Source organism: Orcinus orca, chromosome 7, assembly GCF_937001465.1.
Source record: "Orcinus orca chromosome 7, mOrcOrc1.1, whole genome shotgun sequence".
Lineage (NCBI taxonomy): Eukaryota > Metazoa > Chordata > Mammalia > Artiodactyla > Delphinidae > Orcinus > Orcinus orca.
In genome coordinates, this window is record NC_064565.1 from 93,623,614 (window position 1) to 93,651,035 (window position 27,422).

General features: G+C 37.3%; 1 protein-coding gene across 44 annotated transcripts in view; it reads left to right on the forward strand.

The window, feature by feature from the left end:
• MAP2 (microtubule associated protein 2) overlaps positions 1-24,852 on the forward strand; it is a 277,803-nt gene extending 252,951 nt beyond the window's left edge. For 23 of the 44 annotated variants that reach the window (XM_033428408.2, XM_033428433.2, XM_033428456.2 and 20 more), the window contains 5 exons: positions 2,813-3,153; positions 15,005-15,097; positions 17,037-17,118; positions 20,660-20,772; positions 20,991-24,852. In XM_033428408.2, the coding sequence (XP_033284299.1) occupies positions 2,813-3,153; positions 15,005-15,097; positions 17,037-17,118; positions 20,660-20,772; positions 20,991-21,206 (845 nt within the window). In that variant the 3' untranslated portion in view covers positions 21,207-24,852. The remainder of the gene's footprint in view (positions 1-2,812; positions 3,154-15,004; positions 15,098-17,036; positions 17,119-20,659; positions 20,773-20,990) is intronic. The other 21 variants (XM_033428473.1, XM_033428493.1, XM_033428511.2 and 18 more) reach the window with 1 other exon arrangement.
• Positions 24,853-27,422: the final 2,570 nt, after the last annotated feature.

The following is a 27,422-nucleotide window of genomic DNA, read 5'->3' on the forward strand; positions in this document are numbered from 1 at the left end:
CTCCTTAACTGCACACAGGAATATTCTAGCATTTTGTACAGCTATTGAAAAGATTTGAAAGAAAGTGCTATGCAGGAAGTTCATTCAGCCCAAGAGGAGGGAAAGACATTGTCACTGAAGAGATGACAAGATAAATAAGAACATAGTGTCAGAGAGTAACTCATAAATATTTTTAAAATCGTTTTAGTAATTTAATTTAATCTTCTCCATTTCAAAACTAATAAACAGTCAAATTTGTCATTTTTGATGACTAGAACATAGTTTATTACAATAAAAATTGATCATATCTATTGAACAGCAGCATTAAGAGCTTCTTAATACTTGTGTTTTTTTTCTCATTCTCCAGATATAACACAGAACCTTCCTCCTTTACTTTTTCAAAACTTAAAGGCAGTTTCTGGGGGTATAGAAATAACTCTTACTTTTACACAAATGTTTCTTTTAGTAAATATTGTTATGCACATCCAGATTATTGCTTTAACTCGGTCTCCATGAAGTGAAAAATACCTCAGCACACTTGGATAAATTCTGAATCAAATTCATACCATTAAAAAAAAATATGTTAAGCTCCTGCTGTGTTCAGGCCCCATAAAAGACACCAGTGTTAGGTAGAGCGGCAAATAATACAGAGATGATCCCTCTCCCCAAAAGACCTGAGCTATTTAAAAGCGATGACATGATGGAGAATACATTTGAGGAAGAAATAAATTTCTGAAGAGATATTTCAGGACATAGTGACTGACTCAAACCAACATCAAAACCTCCATAAACAAATGTTATAGCCAGGAATCTACAGAAAGACAAGTTGAATGTGGTTGTATTATCCTGGTCTTGAAATGTCATATTTGTGGAAAGCAATAAAAATCACTAATTTATCACTTTACTCTTCTCAAATCCCATTTCATATTGCCAGTTGAATAGTCTACCCATGTCATGCCCTTTTACTAAAAGACCAAAAGGACACGGGGCAACTTTGCCTTGATATGTGAAAACTGTTCACTGAGAGAGGAAGTAAAATTATTCTGGTTATCCAGGAGACTGAGTCTAGACCAATGGGTAGATTTACTTTGTCTGCAGACTACAATTCTCTCAGAAGCGCTCTTGAGCTCACTCCTTGTAAATATTTAAGCAAAGATTAATTGTCTCCTTTCTCAGGAAGAACTTTCTGCACTGATGATTAATTACATCAGATGACTCTACGATCCCTTTTACTTCATTGATTTTAAAATTAATGAGTTATATCTTTATCCTCTACAAAATTTCCAGAAGATTCATTGATTTTACAAAGTTACATACTCAGTAGTAAAAAATAAAAATCATGCCCTTCTATAAAATATTTTAAAAAGTGAAAGAATTTGTATAATAAATGTAAACAATGTAAATCAGTGTTCTATTATTGGAATCAATGTATTATTTTAGACAAAAGATTTTTAGAGTTAAGAGAAAGTTCAACAAATGTTAAGAAGCTAAGTATCATATCTGGCTTAGCATTTAGTATCATCTGGGTACATGAAGCTCAATGTCCTTACTGTTAAGTTAGACATAATAAGAGCTGCCTCTACTGCGTGTGTGTATGTTTGGTTATCAAATGTTCGGTATTCACAAAAGTGCTTTGAAATCTGTTAAGGTGTATCCTCATTTATATCATTATTCTTTCAAAAAAGCATTTGAAATGGCATTTAAACCCACATTAAAAAAATAATGTGAGAAACATAGCATAGGAAAATGAGGGGAAATGAGTTAAATGATAAAATGAGGTTAACATCAAGTTGAGGCAAAGAAATACACCTCACAATATCTTTATTATTAATAGACAGCGAAGGATTATTGATTTGACTCCAAACTGCAAACTAGTAATGGAAGTATGGGAGAAAACGCAATCACAAGATTCACTGTGAACATATTGCTACAACACCCTACTTTTCTAAGGAAAGAAATTGTTTTGTTTTTTCTAATAAGAGCTAAGATATATTTCCTTGTAAAGGAAATATTTGCAAACACAATCAGGTACAAGATTCACTGTGAATAAATTTTTATAACATCCCACTTTTCTAAGGAGAGAACTAGATTTTTTTTTTAGAGTTAAATAATTTTCTATGCAGGCCAAAAGCATGTGATCTAAATATACAATTTTATGTTGTGTATCCACCTGGATCTCGGAATAAACTTACTACACAAAAGAACAAGTGTTCTGCATGTCATTCAAAGACTCTTCAGTAAATATGAGCCCACAAAGAACGTTAAGTGCAGACTGTTTTTCCAACTAAAGGCAGGTCCATATGCCTAAATGATCACACAAGAAGAAAATACTTTTGACACATTCATAATGAGAATTAAGTATAAATCAGGGGCTTCCCTGGTGGCGCAGTGGTTGAGAGTCCGCCTGCCGATGCAGGGGACGCGGGTTCGTGCCCCGGTCCGGGAGGATCCCACATGCCGCGGAGCGGCTGGGCCCGTGAGCCATGGCCGCTGAGCCTGTGCGTCCGGAGCCTGTGCTCCGCAACCGGAGAGGCCCCAACAGTGAGAGGCCCGCGTACCGCTAAATAAATAAATAATAGATAGATAGATAAATAAATAAATCAGGAAAACCCAAGTATTATCTTCACATTGATAGAATCAAAAGAATGTCACCAGTTTATGGGCCTAAAAATAGGAGGTTCTCACCTTTTCGAGCATTGCTGTCATTCATAAATATTCTAAACCCTTTAGAAATTTAATGAATTATGAGTTCTAACAATGGATGGGAAGGGGGGTGTCTCGAGGAGAACTTTCTGACACTGTGGTTTGGGTTCTGTTTTGTTTGTTAATATAGGGTCAGAGCCAATTCGCAGAGCAGGAAAAAGTGGCACTTCAACACCCACTACCCCCGGATCAACCGCCATCACTCCTGGTACCCCACCAAGCTATTCTTCACGCACACCAGGCACTCCTGGAACCCCTAGCTACCCCAGGACCCCTCACACACCAGGAACCCCCAAGTCTGCCATCTTGGTGCCCAGTGAGAAGAAAGTTGCCATTATACGTACGCCTCCAAAATCTCCTGCTACTCCCAAGCAACTTCGGCTTATCAACCAACCACTGCCAGACCTGAAGAATGTCAAATCCAAAATTGGATCGACAGAGAACATCAAATACCAGCCTAAAGGGGGGCAGGTAAGAATCACATGAACACACGTATTTGCTGCCAAAGTAAAATCCCGTTACTTATTATGTTGCCATCCTCATATTATAGGCTAACGGTTCTTGAAACAAAAGGGAGATGGAGGTTTTAAAGCGTTACAGGTTATGATTTATTGCTGAGGGTATGGGTCTTATCTGAGAAAGATAGCCTATGAAATATGATGGAAATCATATGGCTTGTGGTCGTTACTAGATAAAAATTGATTTAACCGTATAAGAGAATCTTTTAGTTGACTACCTAACAGATCTTTTCTAAATGTATCTCTATTGCCTTGTGGATTTTAACTTAAGAGATTAAAGTTACACTTCTGATATGAATTTGAGTGATCTATTTTAGATCCTGACTGTGAGTTCTTTTGACCATCTTTTAGTAATTCCACTTTTATCTCCTTCCTTCTCCCCAAGGATTTCCTATGACATCTTCTACCATTTTCCTATGTTCATTCCAAATCAGAACATGGTTCCCCAAGTTTCTTCTCTGGCTGCTATTGCCCAGACATTGCAAAGGGCAAATATTCATGTTGATAATTAATAGACAGTTCTATATGGTTCTACTGGAAAATCTATTTCAGATTAATTGTATTGAATAGGGTTCTTAGTAAAATTCTACCTACTAACTCTTAACTTCAGCTTCAGAGCAAACATTCACATATTTTTCCAACCAGAGGGCTTTGAGTTCTACCTTAACCTGAACTTTGCTTTTACACTATGTGTTTGGACAAAGCAATTAGCCTGGAAGGACTAATACAATACAAATACAAATATCATTTAATATTTCCCTTGTGATATTGATATACCCATAGTTTGACTTTTATTGTCAATGAAGAGATGAAACACCCATCCGTTAGTGGAAGAAGAGAGAAGGCAATCATTTCCTTTATACATTAGCAACCTTGTGATGCCCTTTCAATATACCAAAACGGCTTTTCTTTTTAACCTCAATATTACTTTCTTCCACTCTTTTTCTTATCTCTTGTATTTCCTGCCACTGATTTCTGGTATCCCTCTCTCATGCCAAAGAAAATGTATTTTCAGCAGGTTTAGAAGGAATGTCTTGCCAAAACGTGAGGCTGTCGAAGACTCCTACTCAGTGTTGAAACAAAAGTTTAATATTGCTTCTTCCTTTAGCAACAGACTTCTTTGCTTTCTCATTGTGATTCTGTTCAAGAAAGTCCAAAGAGTTAAGCAAAAATCAACCAAAGAAGGAACGAAGGACTCAGTATGCCATTTTCAGAACAACTATAACATTCTATAATAATATAGTCACAGAAAGATGCTTTTTCATAGAAAAATGTTATTAAAATATGAGCTACAAGAAACACTTTTTAAGCATAAAACAAAAATAGTTCTACCAAGTTTAAGCCTGTAATTCGAAAAATCTCATACTCTTGCCTTTGTCATAGTTTTGCACATCCAAGAGAAGGAAATATTTTGAGCCTTTTGGAAATATCCAAATGCCATATTATTTTTATATTTATACATAAATAATTGAAAAGAGTAAGTTGAATAAAATAAATTTAGTACCAATTTGCAAGTTTATTATTTTAGCTCTTTTGAGCTACCCCCTAAAATAGAGTAATTATCATGTGTATTTAAAATCAATTCTCTTTTTATAAATATCCCAGTGTCCTGGTATTCTCCTTAACTAAATGTGAGGTTTACTTGCTTATCTTCTGGAAAATATTGATACTTAAAAGAACCTGTTTCTTCTTAGAATCACAAGGGAATATTAAGTGCCTCAAAGATATTTTATTGAAACTAAAAAGAAAATCTAATAAGAAGGGAATAATTATTGATATAATTTGACAATAAATGATTTTATTCAAAGGACTTTTCAAGACAGACAAAAAATTGTTTTGGCCTCAGCTTTGCTAGAATCATTAAGTTAAACGAAGCCCAGAATATGAAGACTTATTTATTTTCTCTTTCTACTTCATTATGATATCTGGCTGTGAATATTTCTATGTCTAATTTTAATTGACTTCTACTATATTTGTTAATTGATAAAATTGATATAAAGGTGTCTCACTCGTTTGAGCTGAACTAATGCTGCCCTAGAGATTATGGTAATTAGGGTTAGTAAAGATATGACACAAAAAATTACAGAAGGAACAAAAATAGCCTCAAATCATCATGTCATTTGAAGAAAATCTCTTGTTCCATGAGGCAAGTGGTAACCTGATGCAAAATTATCCTATGGCATCTTCAGGTGACTTGGAAAAAATCTACAACAGTGGAGTTATAAAGTGACTTTTGTTGGAGAAGCAGGAGGTATTTCCTCACCAAGATAAGAAATAGATGGAGGGAACATATTTGCCTTCTATTTTGTGATAGATGGCATCAATGCATTTAAACTAGACAGGAAAATGAATTGGGAAATTGAGATGCACTACAGTTGAACTGTTTTTGTAGGAAAAGTATTTCACTCAACACTTCAACACTATCCCCTAAAAGCCTCCTTATAGTGTATGATCTTCTCAAATACAGGGAGTGAGGAAAGGGTCTTTTTCTGTACATGTTAAACTGGGGATTTTGATTGGATTTTAAAGGTTCAACTTTATAAAATGACTAAGAGGAATTTTTATGTTAAAGCTTCCTAGAAATTGTCAAGATAATATGCTAAAGACCCTTGTTATCTGACAGAGAATCCATAAATGCACCCTGTTGGGGAAATTGAAGCCAGTGGCATGTTGTCCCCAATAGTAATTGTATATACTAGGATATTTGAATGGACAGTGACCAACCCAGAATCACTGAAGAGGACCAAGACAACATTGATACCTTCTGTAGGAGCCCAGTTTTGTAATAGACATATGTCATCTATAGTTATTAAGAAAAAAAGTCACACAACTCTTATTGGTGAAGATGGGAGTAAATTGGTAGATGTAACCTTAATTTAATTAATTCAAACTATCTGCACAGACTCTATTGTCATAAAATTCAGAGTGGTTTAATTGTATGTAAATAATTTAATTTTAAAAGCTTTATTATTGTTGTTTTAAAGTTTGTGCAATCACTAATATTAGGGGGAAGAAATGTATAATGAAAGATATAGTGTCTTAGGAATTCAACAACTTTCCAAGTTGGGAAGCTTTATTATTTGCCCCATTTTGAACATTTATTGCTCTTCCATATGTATAAGGTTTGTGCTTATGGCTATTATCTCTTCTGTTGAAGTCCAATTTTCTATTGGCAAAGAGGCTCAGCTCAGGGCTTAGTTCAGTGAGGCAAATCAATGCCTAATGGAATAGATAAGCTAGCTGAAGATATGAGGAGCTTTACAGAAAGCAATAAAGTTAATCTTTTCAGCTAAAATATAAATTCATTCTACTGTAAAGAACATATGTCATCTCAGATTCACTATAGATAGTAAGCTTGGTTGATTTAACTCAAGGCATAGGTAAAGCTATCTTATTAAGTGTATTAATTTAAAACTATCTCAATGTACCTAGCTCCTTAAGCTACATTAAATCTAAAGCTACATTTTAGAATAAAAAGTGTTAGCTTTTTAAGGACTAGGCTGCTTGATTTAAACAAAGGTAAGAAACTAAACAATTTCTCTAAATGTGTGGCATAAAAAATTTAAGCAACAACTCAACGAATGGTACTTTTTCTATCTGTGGGTCAGATTTTTTTTATAGGCACTTGGATTTATATGGAATACTCCTACATGTTTTGACAAGTTTCTTGTTTTTTCTCTGTCAGCTTTATGAAGATCAGTATACAAAGCACCTTGTGATAGTTGAAAGTTACTAATGAGGTGGTTTCACAAATCAGAACAAAGAGTTTTCTTTTCATCTCCCTTTCCTTCATTCCATATCCTGGCCATCTTTAGGTGCTAATGATTTTGTGCCCCAAACAGCACTTATTCTACCCATTTCTTTCAGTCCACTCTCCACCACCCTAGCACAGGATATGTTATCTCTTGTTGATATCACTGCAATAGTTGTTAACTAGTCTCCCTTCATCTGTTCTTTTCTCTTTTTTTTTAGTTTTTATTTTATATTGGAGTATAGTTGATATACAATGTTGTCTTAGTAGCAGGTGTACAGCAAAGTGACTCAGTTATACATATATGTATGTCCATTTTTTTCAGATTCTTTTTCCATGTAGGTTATTACAGAATATTGAGTAGAGTACTTCTGTTACTTTCCCTGTCTGATATACTCCCGATACTGGCGCCAGGGCTTCTCACCATACTTATACCTTCCATTGTATAGTTGATTATTTACTGTCTATCTTGTTTCACCTACTAGACCATAAGCTCCATAAAATCAGGACTGAGGTCTGTTTTGTCCTCAGTGTTCAGTATATGGTAGGTATTTGGCATATTTGTTGAGTGAAAGTTGAATGAAGGTAGTATACTGTATGCATCGAGAGATGCATTCTTTCTAGTGACTTGTTGAATGAGTGTGACTGCCTAAAGCTGTTACAGTTATTACCCAAAGAAACACCCCACTCTGGGACCACAGTGAATTTTGGCTGAGAGAATATTGGATCAGCATGTAAGAGCTGAGTTCTTGGTCCAGCTTTTTTGCGAAATTATTGTGTGACCTTAGATACTGAGCTCTCTGGTCCTCGACTTTTTTTTTTTAGTTTATTATTATTTTTAAAAATTATTTATTTATTTATTTTTGGCTGCATTGGGTCTGCGTTGCTGTGTGTGGGCTTTCTCTAGTTGCAGTGCACAGGCTTCTCTTGTGATGGAGCACGGGCTCTAGGTGTGTGGGCTTCAGTAGTTGTGGCTCGCGGGCTCTAGAGTGCACGCAGGCTCAGTAGTTGTGGTGCACGGGCTTAGCTGCACTGCAGCATGTGGGATCTTCCCAGACCAGGGCTCGAACCCGTGTCCCCTGCGTTGGCAGGTGGATTCTTAACCACTGCGCCACCAGGGTAGCCCTCAACTTTCTTATTTGTAGGATAGAAGCAACAAAATAATACTTGTTTCTGTATATAGCACCACCTCATTTAAATAAACTATGTGGATAATTTAAGCTCTCAGATCCATGGTTCTACAGTGTTTTTGCATTGCAGCTCATCAAAAAACATTCATTTAGGTACTCTAATAGACTCCATAAATATTTGTGCCACAAAGGGCCAGCTGAAGTTGAGTGAAAAAGCAGTGTTTCTGAAATAGGAGTGTAATTGAGGAAGGGGGAGCAATGGGAAGGAGGAAGGAGAGAATGAAATGTGTGAAATGTAGAGTGGAATCTTTTTTATATTTTCTTATAAAGTTTTAGGCATTATCCTGAGACTTTTTTTGGCCTTTCACATGCTAACTTGAATGAGTTGCTTTCAATTTTATATTCAAATGAAAAAATGGAATTAATTCTGGAGGCAACTGATAAGTTATAGTAAAACAGGATTTTTTTCTCATTATGTAAAATTATGATGGTCACCACTGTGAAGGTCTACTGAGTGCTATTAATATATAGGCAAATTTACAAATTATAAATTTTACAAAAAAAAAGAAAGACTGAAGCTTATTTAGATCTTTTTTCTCATTTGTATGTTTATTCTTTCATCATTTACGAAGACTATGCTGGGCACTATACGATAAAAGGGGAATGGATGACAATAACATCCCCTGGCCTCTACAGTCTAGGCAGAAAAAAAGTGTTTGTTTGTTTTTTCTTGTCCTCCCCTAGTTCCCTGCCTTTATTTAATTTTAAGTTTTTTCCAAGCCATTCTTTCCATCTCCTTAGGCCTCCAAATAAATGCTAAATAAGAAGTGTAATAAAATATCCCATTCACTGTAAAATGCAGCCCAGCATGAAGAAAAACTCTTCACCAAAATACATTACAAGGTATTTTTTTGCTCTCAAATTCATCATTATCTCAAAATGAAAGCTCCTTGAGATCAGGGACCCTGTCTTTTTTTTTTTTTTTCCTCAGGTTGTTTTTTTTTTTTATTGGAGTATAATTGCTTTACAATGGTGTGTTAGTTTCTGCTTCACAACAAAATGAATCAGTTATACATATACATATGTTCCCATATCTCTTCCCTCTTGCGTCTCCCTCCCTCCCACCCTCCCTATCCCACCCCTCCGGGCCGTCACAAAGCACCGAGCTGATCTCCCTGTGCTATGTGGCTGCTTCCCACTAGCTATCTACCTTACGTTTGGTAGTGTATATATGTCCATGCCTCTCTCTCTCTTTGAGGGACCCTGTCTTTATGCAATAGAATTTTATAACTGTAATTCAAGTATCTTTTCTAAGGTAATGAAAAGTTATTGAGCTAAGCTTCATAAATATTAATTATTTAAAACTATGGAAAAATTATTACTTTGGGTTTACAAAGGTGTGGCCTGTAGAGTCTCTTTTTGTTTGCTGTTCATTTACAAACCAAGCAAGGACATGGGAACAGCATTGAATCTCAGGCTGTTTTCAAACAACTGAACAGGCTCTCAAAAAGTTACTTTCTTACCAACTTGGTCCAGTATTCCTTAAAATTTTAAACTAAAGAAAAAAATGTAATGTTAAGATTTTGGCATATGAACTTGATAAAGCTCATTATCTGTTAATTTTCATGAGTCACAATGACTGCTATATTCATAACTTTCCTTCCAGTGCCCATGGGCAGACCACTTAAAATATTTAACAGTGCTTCTAATGGCTAAACTCAATGTCTGTTTCACCAAAAAGTTCTTTCCAAATTTTTCAGCATTGTGCATTCACCCCAAGGTTTCTCAACAAGGTTTTACCTTCTGTGCTTTTTGACAGTCTGCACAGGAAAATTGGGCTGATGCCTTAATAGACCCTCTTCCATATTCTTTTCCTTAGAGATCTGTGGAATTGTATGTTTTCACATAGACTATTATTTCTATTAAAATGTGTATTGAAATATACTTATTGTTTATATTTATATACTTAGTTTTGAAGAAATTATTGATCAGTGTTGGTAGAGTTAATTAAAATTCAGAAGGGACTATAATGTTTGTATACCTGTATGCATTTTGACCAGAGCACAGGATTGTTAACAGATGAATATTTGATGAACATCATCTGTTCCAGAGAACTTTCAATCTTCAGGAATATATGATATAATAATATTTTTGTTTTAATATATGATACCTCTGGACTCTATAGAGGCTAAATAGTTTTCATTAAAATTGAATGTTATGGAATAGGAAATACTTTTGGGAAAGACAGAAAAGTGTTTTTATAATGCAAGTATAAAGGAAAGCTTAATAAGCCTTCCTGAGAAATGATGCAAACCCAAAGGAAAAGCTTAATTCCCCATAAAGTTGAAGAGAAGTCAATTGAGTGTCACTGTCCACTACCTTTCAAAAAGAATTTCTTTCTAAGACAACCTTGGATGGAGAAAGAAAGAAATTTCTTGTAATTGAGGTTCATACCTAGAAGATACCTGAAAGACCTAGTACCAGATTGTAAAGGAGCTGAGAACAGAATCCAAACTTTCAGACTCCCAGTTACTTTCCATATCTTGCTACCTTGAGCTGACATGGGGATATTTTTACTTAAATAAGCAGCAGCAGAGAGTGTCAAAAAAATCAAGTTTCTGTTGCTCAAGAAATCCAAGTTGACACTGTGATTAATGCCTCTGGTTTATAAACTGTTTTACTAAAAACTATGTTAGGATTGTATTTTCTTTCATTTTTCATGTTTCATATTTCCAACTAATCTCTAGTAAGAGATCTTTTCCTGTCTACAGGCATAGCCTGCATTTTGTATTCCTGCTCTTTCTTAGAGTAACCCCATATTGGGGGGGAAAACAAAAAGCTCATTTCTCTAAAGGAGCAATTAAACTTACATGCAGAGAGAGTACAGTGGCAGGTCACTTCAATTGAACCATTATGGTAAAATTCAACTAGACTCACATCAAGAATATCCAGAAAGTAACTATTCTGTTCTTCCCTAACATTGTGGAGGAATACATAGAATTAATTAAAATTAAATAATTCTGATTAATTATTCAATTACATTAACCTGTTCTTTATAACTCTTCATGCTTATAAGACCCTTATATGAATGAAAAGTCAGTGGTGTGTGCATACAAGTAATCAATGTATGCCCATGAGAATAAAGTCCTTTTTTGCCAGCCTCCCACTTCGAGGGACTGGTTTGGCTGAGCCTTGAAGGATGATCTGTTACAGACTAAACTTGGAAAGAGGGCATTCTGTCAAGAGGTAAGAACATGAAGAAAGCATGGGGGTGAACCTGAAAATGTAACAAGGCCCTTAATATGGACTAGAATACACTCTGGATGAAATGTAAAGTATTAAGAGAGGACTCAAAAATCAGAATTGCTACAAACCCTGGTTGCCCAGCTAAAAGTTTTGTTGCATTTAATAGGAAATAGGGAGTTTGGTAGAATTTTGAATAAGGCAGAGTTTTAGGAGGATGATCCAGTTGATTGATACAATAATACATTTCACTTCCACTATGAAGTATGCAGGAGGAAAGGTTGTCATATTCTTTGCATTAATAGAGCAAGTAAAAATTTTGATTGAAAGAAATTAACAAAGATTACAGTGTGATTTAGAGTTAATGTTGGATAATGATTATTCAAATAATTTTTCCTTCATATCATTTAAATAGAAAATTAGTTCATTTGTAAATTAGAAGGTCATTATATTTTTTCTAGGCAGTCTCTAAGATGTTAACATAATTTTTCTTGACATAGGCTTTAGGAAAACAAAAGTCCAATGAAAATTTCTTCCCAAAGAAAGTAGTTTTTGTTTCAATCTATCCACAGAGAACAGAAAGTTAAACTCAACTCTGATTAAAAAAAACTAATCTGAAATAAAGCCCTATGCTTCACAGCAGTCATCTATTTTTCTATTTTATGGGATGGTTTCTGAGGACTGCCTGTATTTGTGGAATTAACTCTCTAAGGTGTTATTTGCCAATGATCCTAGAGATATCTGGCATGAAGTATTTTGTAATTTTGCTAAGGCATAAATGTGAGTCACATGGCTCAGATACAAGTTGTCAAGCTAGAGTGTAAAACTTACTGAACATCAAACATTCACTGCCCAGAGTGGTTTTATTTCTGTCCACTCAACCATTAAGCAAAATGAATGTCATACTTTGCCTCATTTTAGACAAAAGCAATATACCATGGGGCTTCCCTGGTGGCGCAGTGGTTGAGAATCTGCCAACTAATGTAGGGGACATGGGTTTGAGCCCTGGTCTGGGAGGATCCCACATGCCGCGGAGCAACTAGGCCCGTGAGCCACAAATCACGCGTCTGGAGCCTGTGCGTGAGCCTGCAGGTCTGGAGCCTGTGCTCCACAACAAGAGAGGCCGCGGTAGTGAGAGGCCCACGCACCGCGATGAAGAGTGGACCCCGCTTGCCACAACTAGAGAAAGCCCTCGCACAGAAACGAAGACCCAACACAGCAAAAATTAATTAATTAATTAATAAAAACTCCTACCCCCAGCATCTTCTTAAAATATATATACATATATATATATATATATATATATATATATATACACCATGAAGTTTTTTCAATTATGGAAATATGTAAAGAATGTGTTATTAATGCATGTCAAATTAAGCAAACATGGGTTAATATAGTCTACCATCAAAAAAGGCCAGCTAGGGCTTCCCTGGTGGCGCAGTGGTTGAGAGTCCGCCTGCCGATTCAGGGGACACGGGTTCGTGCTCTGGTCCGGGAAGATCCCACATGCCGCGGAGCGGCTGGGCCCATGAGCCATGGCCGCTGGGCCTGCGCGTTCGGAGCCTGTGTTCCACAACGGGAGAGGCCAGAACAGTGAGAGGCCCGCGTACCAAAAAAAAAAAAAAAAAAAAAGGCCAGCTAGTTTTTTCCGCTAGAAAATCTATGATTCTCGGGAAAATCGACTTTGAAGTTGGCCTTGAAGTTTTGGAATTTAAGATTTAAATCATCTCTAAATAATGCAGGCAATGTGTCCCCTTTGGGTTTGAATCATTCGTTTTTGAAATCATAAAAATTGTCAAACAATTGATTAAAAGTTAGAGTCAAACAAATTTATATAACTGAATTTGGAATTTCCATTTTTGCAACAGATGAGTCAGATTCAACATTTGGCTTTTGGTCACTTGGTAATGAGTCACTTGATTGGTACTCTTATGATCTCTAAATTAAAATTTGTAAATGAAATATGAGACTCTGTATATCCCCAAGGATTAGAAAAATGGCTTAGATGAATTCTGTCTCATTGCCAAAATAAATAGATCCTTATGGAGAATAATTTAAAGTATTATTATTAGAAATAACAAATCAAAATTATTTGCTTTCTAAAAATAACTTACCTGTGAGGTTTGAAATATAGTGGCCCTTATTGACTTCATTATCTGCATCTACAATTTATGTGAAACTCTTACAGTGCAGCTACACATATGGCTAGATACAGACTCTGTGATAGCCCCCCTTTTTTTAATAGGAATTTGTATTATGCCCTAGAGAGTGGCCCAATCATCATGTCTTCTGAATTCAGATTTTGATGAGAGACCCTTCCCTTGGGCTGCCGATGAGAGCTGTGGATGATACTTCCCTGAAAGGAACGAGCTATCTTGTCAATGTTAGGCAGATGCTGCAATTTAAGCTTTGTCTAGTTAAAAATAGTCAGGATTCAACGTGCTCTTGAATTTTTTACTCTTTTTTGCAAATACCAAGAGACGTGATACCATTCTTAGAGACAGCTGTATATCTAGGGTAATTTTATTAAGCTTTTTTTTCATATATAAGAGGATAAATTGTCCCCTAAAGCACTAAAGACATGATTTCCCTTTAGCTATTGGGGGGTAGTTGTAGCCAAAGTAAGATAAAACAAACAAAAATAAACCTTTCCTTCCATTCTTACATTGCTTGTTGGCCCTCCAAAACACGCACAATTCAAAAACACATGAAAGAAGCTACAAGAGTTATTACTTTGCACATTACATTACACCGGAGTAATATCTTTCCAGATCTGGAGTTGCTATTACCTGGATTTACTATTGCCTTCAAGGTGAGTACTGGACTTGCTGAAAATAGAAATAGAACATCTAACCTCATATCTGTTGGGCCCAACCAAGGCCTGGACTACCTGTTCATGACTCAGTACAAGTCAGCTAGCTAATGGTCCTTGGTTTTCTCCCCTCTAAAGACAGAAATAATGCTTTCACACCAAATCCAAGAATAATGGCTAGTTATGAGCAGTTGTCAGAGAGAGGCCGTTCAAAAGGCTACCAAGCCAAACCAGCAAGGGAATCATAAATCCTTTCAGGAGAGGAGGCCCAGAGCCTCCTTGTTGACCGTCTTGGGAAACCAGGGCTTCTTCCCCTGGATGAATGAGAACCCTCACCTGTAGCATTCAGCCAGACCAATGTGAACCTCACCTGTTCTATGTGGACCAATCACAGTCAAGTCAAGTGTACCAGGTGATTCACAATTGTGATGGGTGACCCTTTAGGGATTAAGGGGGAGGAGGGGGCACTGGTGTATCCTTCAGGATCCTGGGCTGAACTACAATCTTGGCCCTTCCAGAGAGTGGACCTGAGTCCCAGCGTTGCCCACAGTATCAGAAGCCTCCTCCTCACAGATAATTCAAGTTTTATTTTTCTTTTCCTATATTGTTTCCAGATTATAGCAGCCTACGGCTGGGATATCTAAGGCTCTCAAGCATTTGGCCCTTGGGGGAGTGGGGTGCAGGAGAAAAGGGGCTCATATTCATATGATAGATCTGCTCTTCAGTTTCAGTGTTAGTTTTTTCTCTTAAATGATTACGTAGGTGGAAGGGAGTTTGGAGCCTCTGGTGCTGCCCATTTCTGGTTCCCTATACCCAGCATATTGAAAGAAAAATGCACAGTGAAGTTACTTCCAATTCCTTTTAGGTTAGGATTTTAAACCAGAAGATTGATTTTAGCAAGGTTCAGTCCAGATGTGGTTCCAGGGATAACATCAAACATTCTGCTGGGGGCGGAAATGTAAGTAGAAGCTTCTGTTAGGAGCCATCTGCACAGCAGGCACTTGGTCTCCTTTCCTGCCTCCCTCCCAACACACTCCCCCCTTCTTGTTGCTGCTCCACACGTCCCCCTGGTTTGGGAGCTTGTCAACCTTGCATTTTTGGTGATGGCCTTCCCATCCTTCCCTCTAAGATCACTGGCGAATTCTTGCTTTTTTAATGGGGTACACCATGGTTTTCGGGGAGATGGAAAACCCACCTCACTTGCCAATTTGTTTGCTGGCCTTTGACTTCAAGGTATTTTCTCATGCTGTTTCTACTCCCCTGTAAAAGTCAGCTGTGCACACACTTTTCTAGCTCCATTTAAGTTACTCTTGGGGCAAAGTCTGATGTACTTGAAAGTACCCAAACTGTATAATGTCAATATTTTGTGCTTCATTATTCATGAGAGTTGGGATATCATTTGGAATAATACAAAACTGGTGAAGCATGGCTCATCTGTAATTCAGTGAAAAGATTCAAGTCCCAGTATACTCTGTCTTGATGGAATTTTTTCCTGTCTCTTAAATTGAGTGAAAATAATATCCTATGAGAGAAAGGGAAAGATGAATCCGTGTTTCTCAAATGTCGTTGAGGAAGAGTTGAAACAGGCGAACTCAAGCTAAAGAAAGCATGGTTCTTTGTAAAATTAGAATAACAAAAAAGGCGAACTGGGTGACTCTCTATACTACAGATCCTGTCACCTAAACTTCAGATTCTGACCGTCTGTGACTCAGGTAATTTATAGATTATCAAATCCGGAATTCTCACCTATCTAATAACTCTTGGTTCCTTGCTCCTCAACTGGGCAGAGATGGAGTCAAGCAGTGAAAGGAGAGACAAGCAAGTGCCTTCTAGCAGGAGCTGTCGCCTGATGTTCAAAGTAGCTCCACTGGGTGTGAAAATATGCCATGTGGGAGGAGCACAGCAAGGGTTTCTGGGCTCTTTCCAGGGCGCAGGGCTAAGCTTCGGGCTCAGCATTTACACTGACAAGGTTGCCCTCCTTCCTGTTGCCCTGACTGTAAGCTCACACCATGTGGTACTTTCACAGAAGCAATCTTGGTCCTAGGAAATAATTTGAGGGTATCAGAGCGTAGACCCAGCTGCCCTCTACTACGGGTGCTGCCGGTCAAAACACCTACATGGAAAAGGATAAATTGAGATAACTAATGATCTCTAAAGTAAGTAAGGGAGCTTCCAACCTCCAAAACAGTAGTCTGAAATTTTCCCCTAGAGAAGAATCACTTGTTCAAATGTGCAGATTCCCTGACGCCATTTCCAGTGTTCAATTAAGTAATTCCCATGTATTTCTGATGCAAATGGACCAGGAACCATACTTGGAAAGCACTGTTTCAAATATTGGGAGATGAAATAATTTCAACAAGACACAAAGAAGAAAAAATGCTGTCATTTTATATTGATAATTTGGTGTGCAATAAAAATTCCATTTAGCCAAGACATGACAATAGTATTTTAGAAAAGCATGTTTAGAGCTTTCTTCTTCTTGTTATCTTAAAGCAGTGTTGGGCTTCTTGTTTCTATGAGCAAAGTTGGTCACTTTTATGTAAAAATCACTTTTTAAAGCATAATTTCTTCACTTGGCTCTTTGCTTATGGAAAGGTTTGACATGATGTGGCTTCGTTCTCTGGGTGGAAGCTTGCCGTATGCATCCAGGTGTTTCTATCCCCTTGGGGCATGATCTGTTTTCTGCTAATAAAATCTTCTATTCTAGGATTTTCCTTCACTTTGGTTTTTCTTTCCAACCAAACATGTGGGAGGATCTATGGAAGATTGTGTTTTCCCATTTGTATGTATATGTTGTTGTATGTTGTGAGTTTGGATATGTTTCTAGATTTGACGTATAATCTTGGGGGTTGTTTATGTCTAAACTATTTTAAGCACATTTTATGTGGTTCACACAGGTACAGATTGTCACCAAGAAGATAGACCTAAGCCACGTGACCTCCAAATGCGGCTCTCTGAAAAACATCCGCCACAGGCCAGGTAAATCCGTACTTTTTAGTAGTCTGGGAGATAGTAGATTGGATTCAAGAAATTGACAAGCGAAATTGGTGTTGCTGTGAAATATCTAATTGGAAGGACTTTTCCAAATCCTGATACGTCATGCTTTTATTAATAGAAATTTACATTAGAAATTTCAAGGCATCTTCACTTGGACAAGTAAACGTAGTTACCACACACAGGCCACGTATCATAGGACATGTTAAGAATTAAAAGGTACAAAAAAAAAAAGAGAGAAAAAGACAAAAAAATAAAATTAAATAAATAAATAAAAATTAAAAGGTACATGAGATGCGTTTATCTCACACCATGCATGTTGGAGCTCGTTGGAAATATATAGTCTATAAAATACCATGTATTTATACATAATACATAATACATACACTGAAAGAAGCATTTCCAAAGATTTTTCAAGAAATTGTTTTTCTACTTTATGTGAAAAAAGGATCGTGCTTAAGCAAAGCTGAAAAAATTAACTTTTCTGCTGAATTTCTCAGATCCAGGTCTATAAGTATTGTGAATGCTCAGAATGCAATGTCTCCCCCAACTTATTTGACCATGGACTTCTTGTTTTTCTAGAATATCTCATAAGACTGATGCTCTAAGGTAGAATTTCTACTCATCTTGCTGGGGATTTTTCCCTCTTTAATTCCCTCTAATGTATTATGAGTCACTTTTTCTGAGTATCATGTATTATGTTTTTGCTAAATTCCACCTCCATGCATATGTAAATAATGGACAACTGTCAAATTTGTAAATTTTCTTGAGAATATTTTGACACAATTTATATATACCATTGAAGGACAAGAGGAAGCAATTGGTTTTAACCATCTATGCTTGGCATCTTAATTAAACCAGGTAATAGGTTATTCCCATTAATCATTGTCTCAAATGTTATCAAAACAAGGTATAAGAATAATTGAGCCCAATGAGATTTCTAACCAGGCAGGAGATTATTAAGAAGAATTTATTAGTTGAAAAACAAAGGTAGATAGGATATGTTTCAAAATAGATAAACGAACTGGAAACATATCTAGAAATTGGGCTTCTCTTTGGCAAAGGGTGTTCATAAGGCAAGTCAAGGAGTTAGAAACTTCGAGTAAGGAATCTCCGTTCCTGGTTTCAGAATTGCTACCCTGGAATTAGCTCTCTGTCATTTAGGAAACAGCAGGGATATGTTCCCATGTGGGTATCTTCACAACCCCCCCATCTATTACTTAAGTCTACAAACATTTAGTTGACTTTGTACTGTGTCAACAGTATGATAGAAGTATTTGGCTACACTGCCTACTTTCTTCCAGAATACAAAAGACAATATTGGATTCTTTCATTCCAGACAGTAAATATACATTTAGTTAAATTCACCTGGGGTCTTGATGCACAGAAAAATCTTATATAGATAAGAAAATATTCTGTGTATGTTTTACTGGTCATAAAAGGTTATTGTCATGGACTCCCACCTTTTTCTAAATCTAGCTCTTACTTCGTAATAAATGAACCAGGTGACTAAGTTCATAAAGATGTATTAGCACAACGATCCTTGTCAATAGCAAGCTTTTCACAAAGTTACTTAGGATTGTGGAATATCTAAGGAGAAAATAAAGGAAACAATTTGATACCTGGAGCCACAAATTGAAATATCCGGTCTTGTGAACTTCACTTCGGGACATATGAAGCTTGATGGGGATTATAGTCTTCTGCAGTTACTGCTCCTGATGGGGCCAGAATTTTTCAGAACCAAAGGCAGAGATGTCTGAATTCAAATGGGCTTCTCTAAGAGTTATGTAAAAATACCTAGTAGGACTTCAACAGAAATAGACTTCTCAGTCTTCCTTTTCTGAATATATTTTGGGTCAATGTTACATTGTTATTTTTTTTTCTCTCTCTCTCAAAATACAGTTCAAAAAAATTTTAACAAGGTTACATAGACACAACATATAAAAGAAAACTTGAAAAGACAATTTCTATCAGAGGCCACCAAAAAATAGAAAAGTAAGATCCTAAGAAAGTTGATCTCATGTAGCTGAAAGCTCAACATCTTCTAGACTCTAACCAATATAATTATGTTTTATGAATCACACTAATCCTGTAACAACCAACAAGTGAGACCCATGGGGCCAAGTAGAATGTTGGAAGGATAACACTCCTGCAGTTATGCATCTTTTGAGGGAAGGACAACTACATGTCTTCTGTAAGCATGAGTTAAATAACATCATGTACATCCTAAGCCTTCAGGAGGAGAATGAATGAATCTTCAAAATTTAATCCAGTAACACCATACAATTTCAAGGGGCCCCTGGCCAGGTAATTGGGTGTTAATATAAATGTCCAGGTATCACATGAGAAAAACACCACAGGCCTAAGAGACCTGTAAAGTTTTAACAGACCTTTCTCTCGTCTACAGAGATAAATAAGCAGCAAGAGTCCAAAATTGAAAAATCTCTTCCATGTTTCCATAGAGTCCCTCAGGTATTCTTCCCAAATCAAAATCCCAAGAGAGATGCAATGATAGTAGAGGGTCACATGGCTTACCACTGGCCTTGCAAAAAAAATGCATAGCGCCAAAACCAAGTTAATAATGCAAGTCAAAGCTAATCTCTTAGGTGGAGACAGGTAAAGGTATCTAATCCAGCTTCCTTCCAGGTCAAAGACATCAGCAGACAGGCTCAAGAACAGGCTAAAGGACAACTCAATGTAGAACTCCTTACATTCCTAAGCCTGAGAAAGGTGTGCAGAAATGGGGAGTGCCACAGAAGGGTGGCTCATGGCACTCTCATCTATCAGCAGATCCTCGAGTTTCAGACTAATTAGCATTTAAGGAAATGGCATGGTCAGAACTCCGTCTCAGTATTATCAGATCAAAGTCAGAGTCACATTGGTCCTATGGCATCTGGAAAAGAATGGGATCTCCTGAGTCTCTTCCTATCACTCCATCTGCTAATTAAAATGGAAGCTCTTAAGCAACTTAGCCCCTGACTCCAGTTTCATCAGTCAAGCTATCAATGCTGAAAATTGACAAATGGTAATATTACCCACATGCACTCCATTGCTAGCCTAATAGTTCTTTGAACAAGTGACCTATTACCATTAAGAAAAATAAAGAAGAGCTTCATTGCAATTTAATTTGCTCCCTTAGAAATAAGAGACTAAATGTGCCAAGTTTGAGAAAGGATACATATGATACTTTCATTGTGTTATTTTTAGAGTTTTTATCACACAGACAAGAAAAACCCGTCTGATATTTTAGATTAGACATGAGTAGAGGAGAAAGGAATTAACATGTAGAGCAATCCACGTAATGGTACAAAAAGGATGTCACTACCGTAGATGGTGTGGGGAAAATGGTATAGTCTAGAAATCTAAAAGATTCCTTTCACATCCATGGTCGGAGGGATAGTAGAGTTCATTAAGTTTGTCATTTGCCATGGTCTACCTACTATAATCATTTTGGGGAACTAGTCACCACAAATATAAGATTTAATTTTAGCAAGGCATTTAAAAGCCTTTCTCCTCTCCTACGTAGGTGGTGGGCGTGTGAAAATTGAGAGTGTGAAACTGGATTTCAAAGAAAAGGCCCAAGCTAAAGTTGGTTCACTTGACAATGCTCACCACGTACCTGGAGGTGGTAATGTCAAGGTAAGAAACAAGATCCTGAGCCGATCTTGCCTTTTTAAAAAATCCTTCTGAAATACTCTTCATCAAAATGGGTCCCAAATTGAAGGCCTGGACATCTAGAAGTAGGGATGGTAGAGCTGAATAGAAGTGACATGAACGTCAGCTCTGGGATATAGAGAAAGAGCTAAGCAACAGTTAAGATGCTTGAGTTAACGAGGACTGATGCTTGTCTTAAACAGATTGACAGCCAAAAGTTGAACTTCAGAGAGCATGCTAAGGCCCGTGTGGACCACGGGGCTGAGATCATTACGCAGTCCCCAGGCAGATCCAGCGTGGCATCCCCCCGACGACTCAGCAACGTCTCCTCTTCTGGAAGCATCAACCTGCTCGAATCCCCCCAGCTTGCCACCCTGGCCGAGGATGTCACTGCCGCACTCGCTAAGCAGGGCTTGTGAATATTTCTTGTTTAGCATTGAAGTAATACTATTTAGGCATGAGCTCTTGGCAGGAGTGGGCTCTGAGCAGGTGTTATATTCATTCTTTACAAACCATAAAATAAATAATCTCATTCCCAAACTGTAGTAATTGTTACAATTTTATATTAAAAAAGAATAGTATATGCAGAAATTGACTTGATTTCCATTTGTAAAAGGAAGATACTGGCTTTACATGAGTACAATTGGACAATTATTTTTGCTCTGCTCTGTTTTGCATGGAGTAATATTATTTTAAAAATTGCATTTCTACCTTTCATGTGCCTGAAGGCTATCCACTACATCCTGAAAGGCCTTGTTAAAATCCAAGCTGCTCATTTCACTATTTTGTTGCTGGGTGAAAAGATAAAAAGCTGCCCATTGTAACTTATTACAGGTTAAATTAAATCAAGGAGTCTGATTGCAGGAAGGGAAGAGCATGTAAGAAATAAGTTTTTTTTAAAGCGTTATTTTGTATAAATGGGAAGAAAGATTCAATTAAGTTATTAACATTTGGGACCTGGATAATTATATCAGAGTATAAGTCAATCCAATAAATTATTTAACTAATTAAGAAATAGTTACGACGCATTTGAGCTGTGGTTGAGGAAGTGGTATAAAGTGCATCTCTTAGGAATGAAGCACTTTCATTAGGGTGGACTCGTGTCTGATTAGAACGTTGGTTGATCAGCTAGATTTGTGTACACACTACCAGTTTCACACCCCTTTTCCATCTGTTTGATACAGTATTATAGATATAAATATATATATATTTCTCTGTGGCCATTTGTGATACTTCCTCATATACTTGAATATTATACTTCCTTATTCACAGCATCTGTGTCTCCTGCACCCTTTGGTGTTGCAGTTTTAGGTATGTGAAAGTAGGTGTTAGCAGGGTTCTTTCCCTATTAAAAAAAAGTTTAAAAAGACAAAAAGTTTTAGCATGAAGTTGCTTTCTGTAACAACTCAAAGCTGTAACCCTGTTTTAGTGCCAGATACAAGTCTCTCCCGTGATGCTAGAAAAAATTTGTTTTTCTTTGCTTTCACCAACATGGAGTTTGTGGGGGTGGGTCCAGTTATACATAAAAGGGTTTACAGATTGTTGGTGTAAGATTATGGATTTATCTTATTTTGAATCACAGGATAGTTTGGGTTTTATTCCTGTAATCATTCATGAAACAGACTTCTTAAGATTTCTTTTTCTTTTTTTTTCCATTTGCTAAAGTTGAAACTAACCGTGGGATTTGGGGGCATGTTATCCCATTCTTCCAAATAGTACCTGTTTATTAAATTATCTGATAGAAAATGTTTGACCTCCATACCCAAAGATCCCTTGATCAGAAGGGAAAAATACGGTATTTTGAGAAGCTATAGCTATAAAATATTGGAGATGCAGATATCTAAATCAGTTTTTTCATAACTCCAACATTGTACTCTGTAAAGGAACACTATTATTTATCAGTAGATAATACCATTCTGACTTAGATGCGGTCTAGAAATCACAAATCTATTAATTAATTCACTTTACAAATCATTCATCTTAAATTTATGAATAAGCAATGAAATAGTCAATAGCCTGAATAAGGCAGTGGGTTACCAGGCTAGATGGATGCTTTCTAGTATTTTATCTGTTCTTTTTCTTGCTCAGGGATGGTAAGCTGGATCTGAACAGTTAAAGGCAAATGGTCCAGTAGGCGTTTGATTCCTTTGAGCCAAATCAGTTCTCGAATATAAAGGAAAAAAATGATGAATATGGACTGAGGCAACAAGCTAGTATAGTAGCATCTAAGAAAGAAGCCAAGGGATGCAAAGACAGAGACACGGGTGCCATTTTGTGACCCGTTGGAAATTACAACCAATGCGACTTCCATAAAAGAAACTCTAGGAGCAAAAGTGCACCATTCATTCTCAACTAAGAGGTTTTACGTAGGCAAACATTTCTGAAACTATTTATAGATCAGTTATTTTATAGGACAAAGATTTAGAAATGACTGATTAGGACTGTGGATGTGTCTGTTTTCTGCCTAATTATTGCTGTGAGGTTTGATTTGTCCCATCTGGGCATTTTATTCATCAGCTTCCCTTGAAATGCACCAGAATATAGGAGAAGAAAGAATAGGAGTGTGGAGACTTAACAGTATTTTCTTATGTGTTTGGTAGTGTTAGATAGTGATTAAAGCTGAAGTTAACAGCTGGTTAGAACAGTTTTAACCTGTGAAACAAGTCTTTTTTTTCAACCTGGTTTAAATTTTTTATAAGCATTAAGAATAAGTAAACATGATCTACATATTAAAATTGTTTCTTACAAATACATGTCTAAAATAAAGATTATATAAAGTACCAAGTTATAAGATTTGGCATTAAAACAAATGTTTACTTCAAATCACAGCAAAATTATAATGAATAAATGCCCTTGCTTTGTATGGAAATACAAATTCTTTATAAAAAGTTAACAAAATGAACCTGATAATTTGTACAAGTAGAAGAAAGAAACACAGGCTAAATGTCTTCTTATGGGGATAAGGGGTGGAACCCATCTTGCCTTTACACTCAAGATTAACGACACAAATTAAGCTTTTTGAACACCACTCTTGTGGGGACATCCATACGCTGATCTAGAAATTAAGGCTTCATAGTTCCAATTCTAGATCTATTAATGCCAGTTTCTCTCTGGCTTTAGCCTTTGAGAACCTGTTTAAGGAAACATAAGTAATCCAGAGCTGTGAAGAGTTAAAAGGCCCACTCACTCTCTCTGGGTCACCTGCAACCAATAATTGGGTACTTTACAATGATGCAGGAGAGATCCGAGTCCATGATGAGTCTCAAAGGCCATGTTCATTTAGGAACCAACTCTCTCTGGATTCTCCTGCTGAGTTCCAGCAGGGTGATGGGCTAAAATCCCACCCACAAGCAAGACACCTGTGTAACACTAACTGGGTATAGCTGAAGAAGGCTGAAGAGAGAACTTGGTTAAATGGAAAGATGTACTTGATGGTAGCTGACCTTCTCCACACACTCATATAGTTATAGAGCAGGAAATGGGTCATCAGCCAAAATATGTCAATATTATTAAAGAAATAATCTCAATGTGGTTGATTCTGACACAGCTGCAAGTATAGTATTTTCTCCTATTTTTCATGCCACAGAAAGGAGGAAAATAAACTATTTGTGGTCTAAGTGGCCAGAAAAGATAGATCCATGGCTTGGAAAGGCAAATACTACACATTCCTTCAAAGACTGATGTGCTAAAATTAGCATTGATGTTTGTTTTCTAACACCTAGGATTTTTAGCCTGGGTATGTAGGTTGAGGCCAAGTCCCTAGCAGGAAAAAGCTTATTTTTAGACTCCTAAAATGTCAATCATGAAGATCTACTTCAACTTTAGCAAAAAGAAAAAAAAAATCAACAAAAAGTATACTCTGTATGCTGGGATTCCAAGGTTCCAACATGCCGCTACAAATCTGTGGGGGGTTTCTTTCTTCTGATAATTCTAGAGCCTGTTACCATAGAAAGGCATTTCTTCAATGGCTGGTTGTAGTTAGTTCATGTTTTTCAAGCAAAATTTGCAAATGTATTTGTTGCTGTATAGTGATTGTTTTGCAAAATAAAGTTGCTTGTCACCTAACTGATAGTTTCAGATTGTTTCTTCTTCTCTGGAAAAAAAACATAATATATAATATGATCTAATCTAATCTAATATAAATTCCTCAATCCAACCAAAGAAAAATTATGAAGAGAAGGCTACAGTTATCTGCTGAATGCCTACTATGTGTCAGGCCCTCTCACTACTGTATTAGCAGGATGCTATCTGTTGCAAGTGACAGAAACTCGAATTGGCCTAAGTATAAAAGCAAATTTATTGGCTCAAGTATCCAACTAGGCAGGAGTATCTGCCTCAGGCAAGGATGTATCCAGGCACTCAAAAAATGTCATTTAGACTCTTTCTTGGGGCTTCCCTGGTGGTGCATTGGTTGGGAGCCCGCCTGCCAATACAGGGGACACAGGTTTGAGCCCTGGTCCGGGAAGATCCCACGTGCCGCGGAGCAACTGGGCCCCTGCGCCACGACTACTGAGCCTGCGCTCTGGAGCCCACCAGCCAGGAGCACTGAGCCCGCGTGCTACGACTGCTGAAGCCCGCGCACCTGGAGCCTGTGCTCTGCGGCAGGAGAGGCCACCGCTCGCGGCAGCTGGAGGGGGGCCTACGCGCAGCAATGAAGACCCAATGCAGCCAAAAATAAATAAATAAAAGAAATATGTTTTTAAAAAATTATAAAATAAAAAAGACTCTTTTTTCAACTCTGGATCTAGGCTCTCAAAAGATGTCATCAGGAATTTTTCTTTTTTTCAAATTTTCGTTCTGCTTCCTCTATGTTGTCTTCATCCTCAGGCAGGCACCTCTCTCCCTATGATTACTGGGAGCTCCAGGTTTCACAGCCTCCCAAAGGAAGCCTCTTTCCCAACAGCACTAGCCAAAATCCAAGCTCTGAAAATCATTGCATTACGTGGGTCACCTGCTCACTTATGCTGATTGGCGAGGGTGGGTCACAGACCTAACTCTATCGCAGGTGGTTGGGGTAGGTGGAGAGTAAAGGGAGAAGTGGCCTTATCTGAACTCCATAAACTAACCATGGAGAGAAACTATTTCCTCCAAAGTCAAGTCAGGCTGCTACTGCCAGAAGAGAGAGAAATCAGTGCCGTGCAGGCCGTGAAAACAGACATCCTCGACGTCCACAAGCCCTACTCTCTATCTTTATTCAACCTTTAGCTCCTTGCTGCTTAGACTGTGCGCAGCTTCACCTGGGAGCTTGTTCAAAATGCAAATCCTCAGGCTCCACCCAGGCCAATTTACAACATTCCCCTAGGTGATTTCACCGCTTGAGAAGCATCGGCTCCTCCAGTCGCTGCTAACGTGTTCAAGGAGGAAGAGCTCCGTGGCAGAGACCGCTAACAGGTAAAAATCACTCCTAAAACTGTTCAGACAACGTCACCGACTCCGATGTCGAAGAGGTTAGTTTTCAAGTGGTAGAAACGTGTGACTGGTGGAAGAATTACTTTTGTACTGAAGGTTTTCCAGACTCATATTCTCACTTGACTGAAACCTACTTCTTCTACCAATAGTGTCATCACCTTCTATTTACTCTTCCTTTGGTAATAATACAGATTTGGAGCAATATAGCCAAAATCATTAGAGTTTTTCTTTAGTAATTTTTTAAGATTAACATCTTTGTTATACTTCGTAAAGGAAGTCTTTAAACCACAAGGGATTAAGACATCTGTCTGGTAGCAGGAATCACGATAAAAGTCTTTTTTTTGCTAATTGAAGTAGATTTACAATATTGTTTCAGGTGTACGGTATAATGATTAAGTATTTTTGCAGATTATATTCCATTATAGGTTATTATAAAATATTGGGTATAATTCCCAGTGCCATACAGTAAATCCTTGTTGCTTATCTATTTTAGGTATAGTAGTTCATATCTGTTAATACTGTGATTCTAATTTGTCCCTCCCCACCTCCTTCTCCCCTTTGGTAACCATAAGTTTGTTTTCTATGTCTGTGAGTCTTTTGCTGTCTTGTAAATACATTCATTTGTATCATATTTTAGATTCCACATATAAGCGATATGATACAGTATTTGTCTTTCTCTGTCCAACTTATTCCACTAAGCATAGAACTGTAGGTCCAATCACATTGCTGCAAATGGCAGTATCTTATTCTTTTTATGGCTGAGTAATATTCCATTGTATATATACCACAACTTCTTAATCCAGTCATTTGTTGATAGGCACTGGGATTTCTTCCATGTCTTGGCTATTATAAATAGTGCTGCTATGAACATTTGGGGTGCATGTATCTTTTTGAATTAGTGTTATCAATTTTTTCAGATGTATACCCAGGAGTGGGATTGCTGGGTCATATGGTGGTTCTATTTTTAGCTTTTTAAGGAACCTCCATACTGTCTTTCAGAATGGCTGCACCAATTTACATTCCCACCAACAGTGTACAAGTGTTCCCTTTTCTCCTCTCCAACGTTTGCTGTTTGTAGACTTTTTTTTTTTTTTTTTTTTTTTTTTTTTTGCGGTACGCGGGCCTCTCACTGCTGTGGCCTCTCCCGTTGCAGAGCACAGGCTCCGGACGCGCAGGCTCAGCGGCCATGGCTCACGGGCCTAGCCGCTCCGCGGCATGTGGGATCT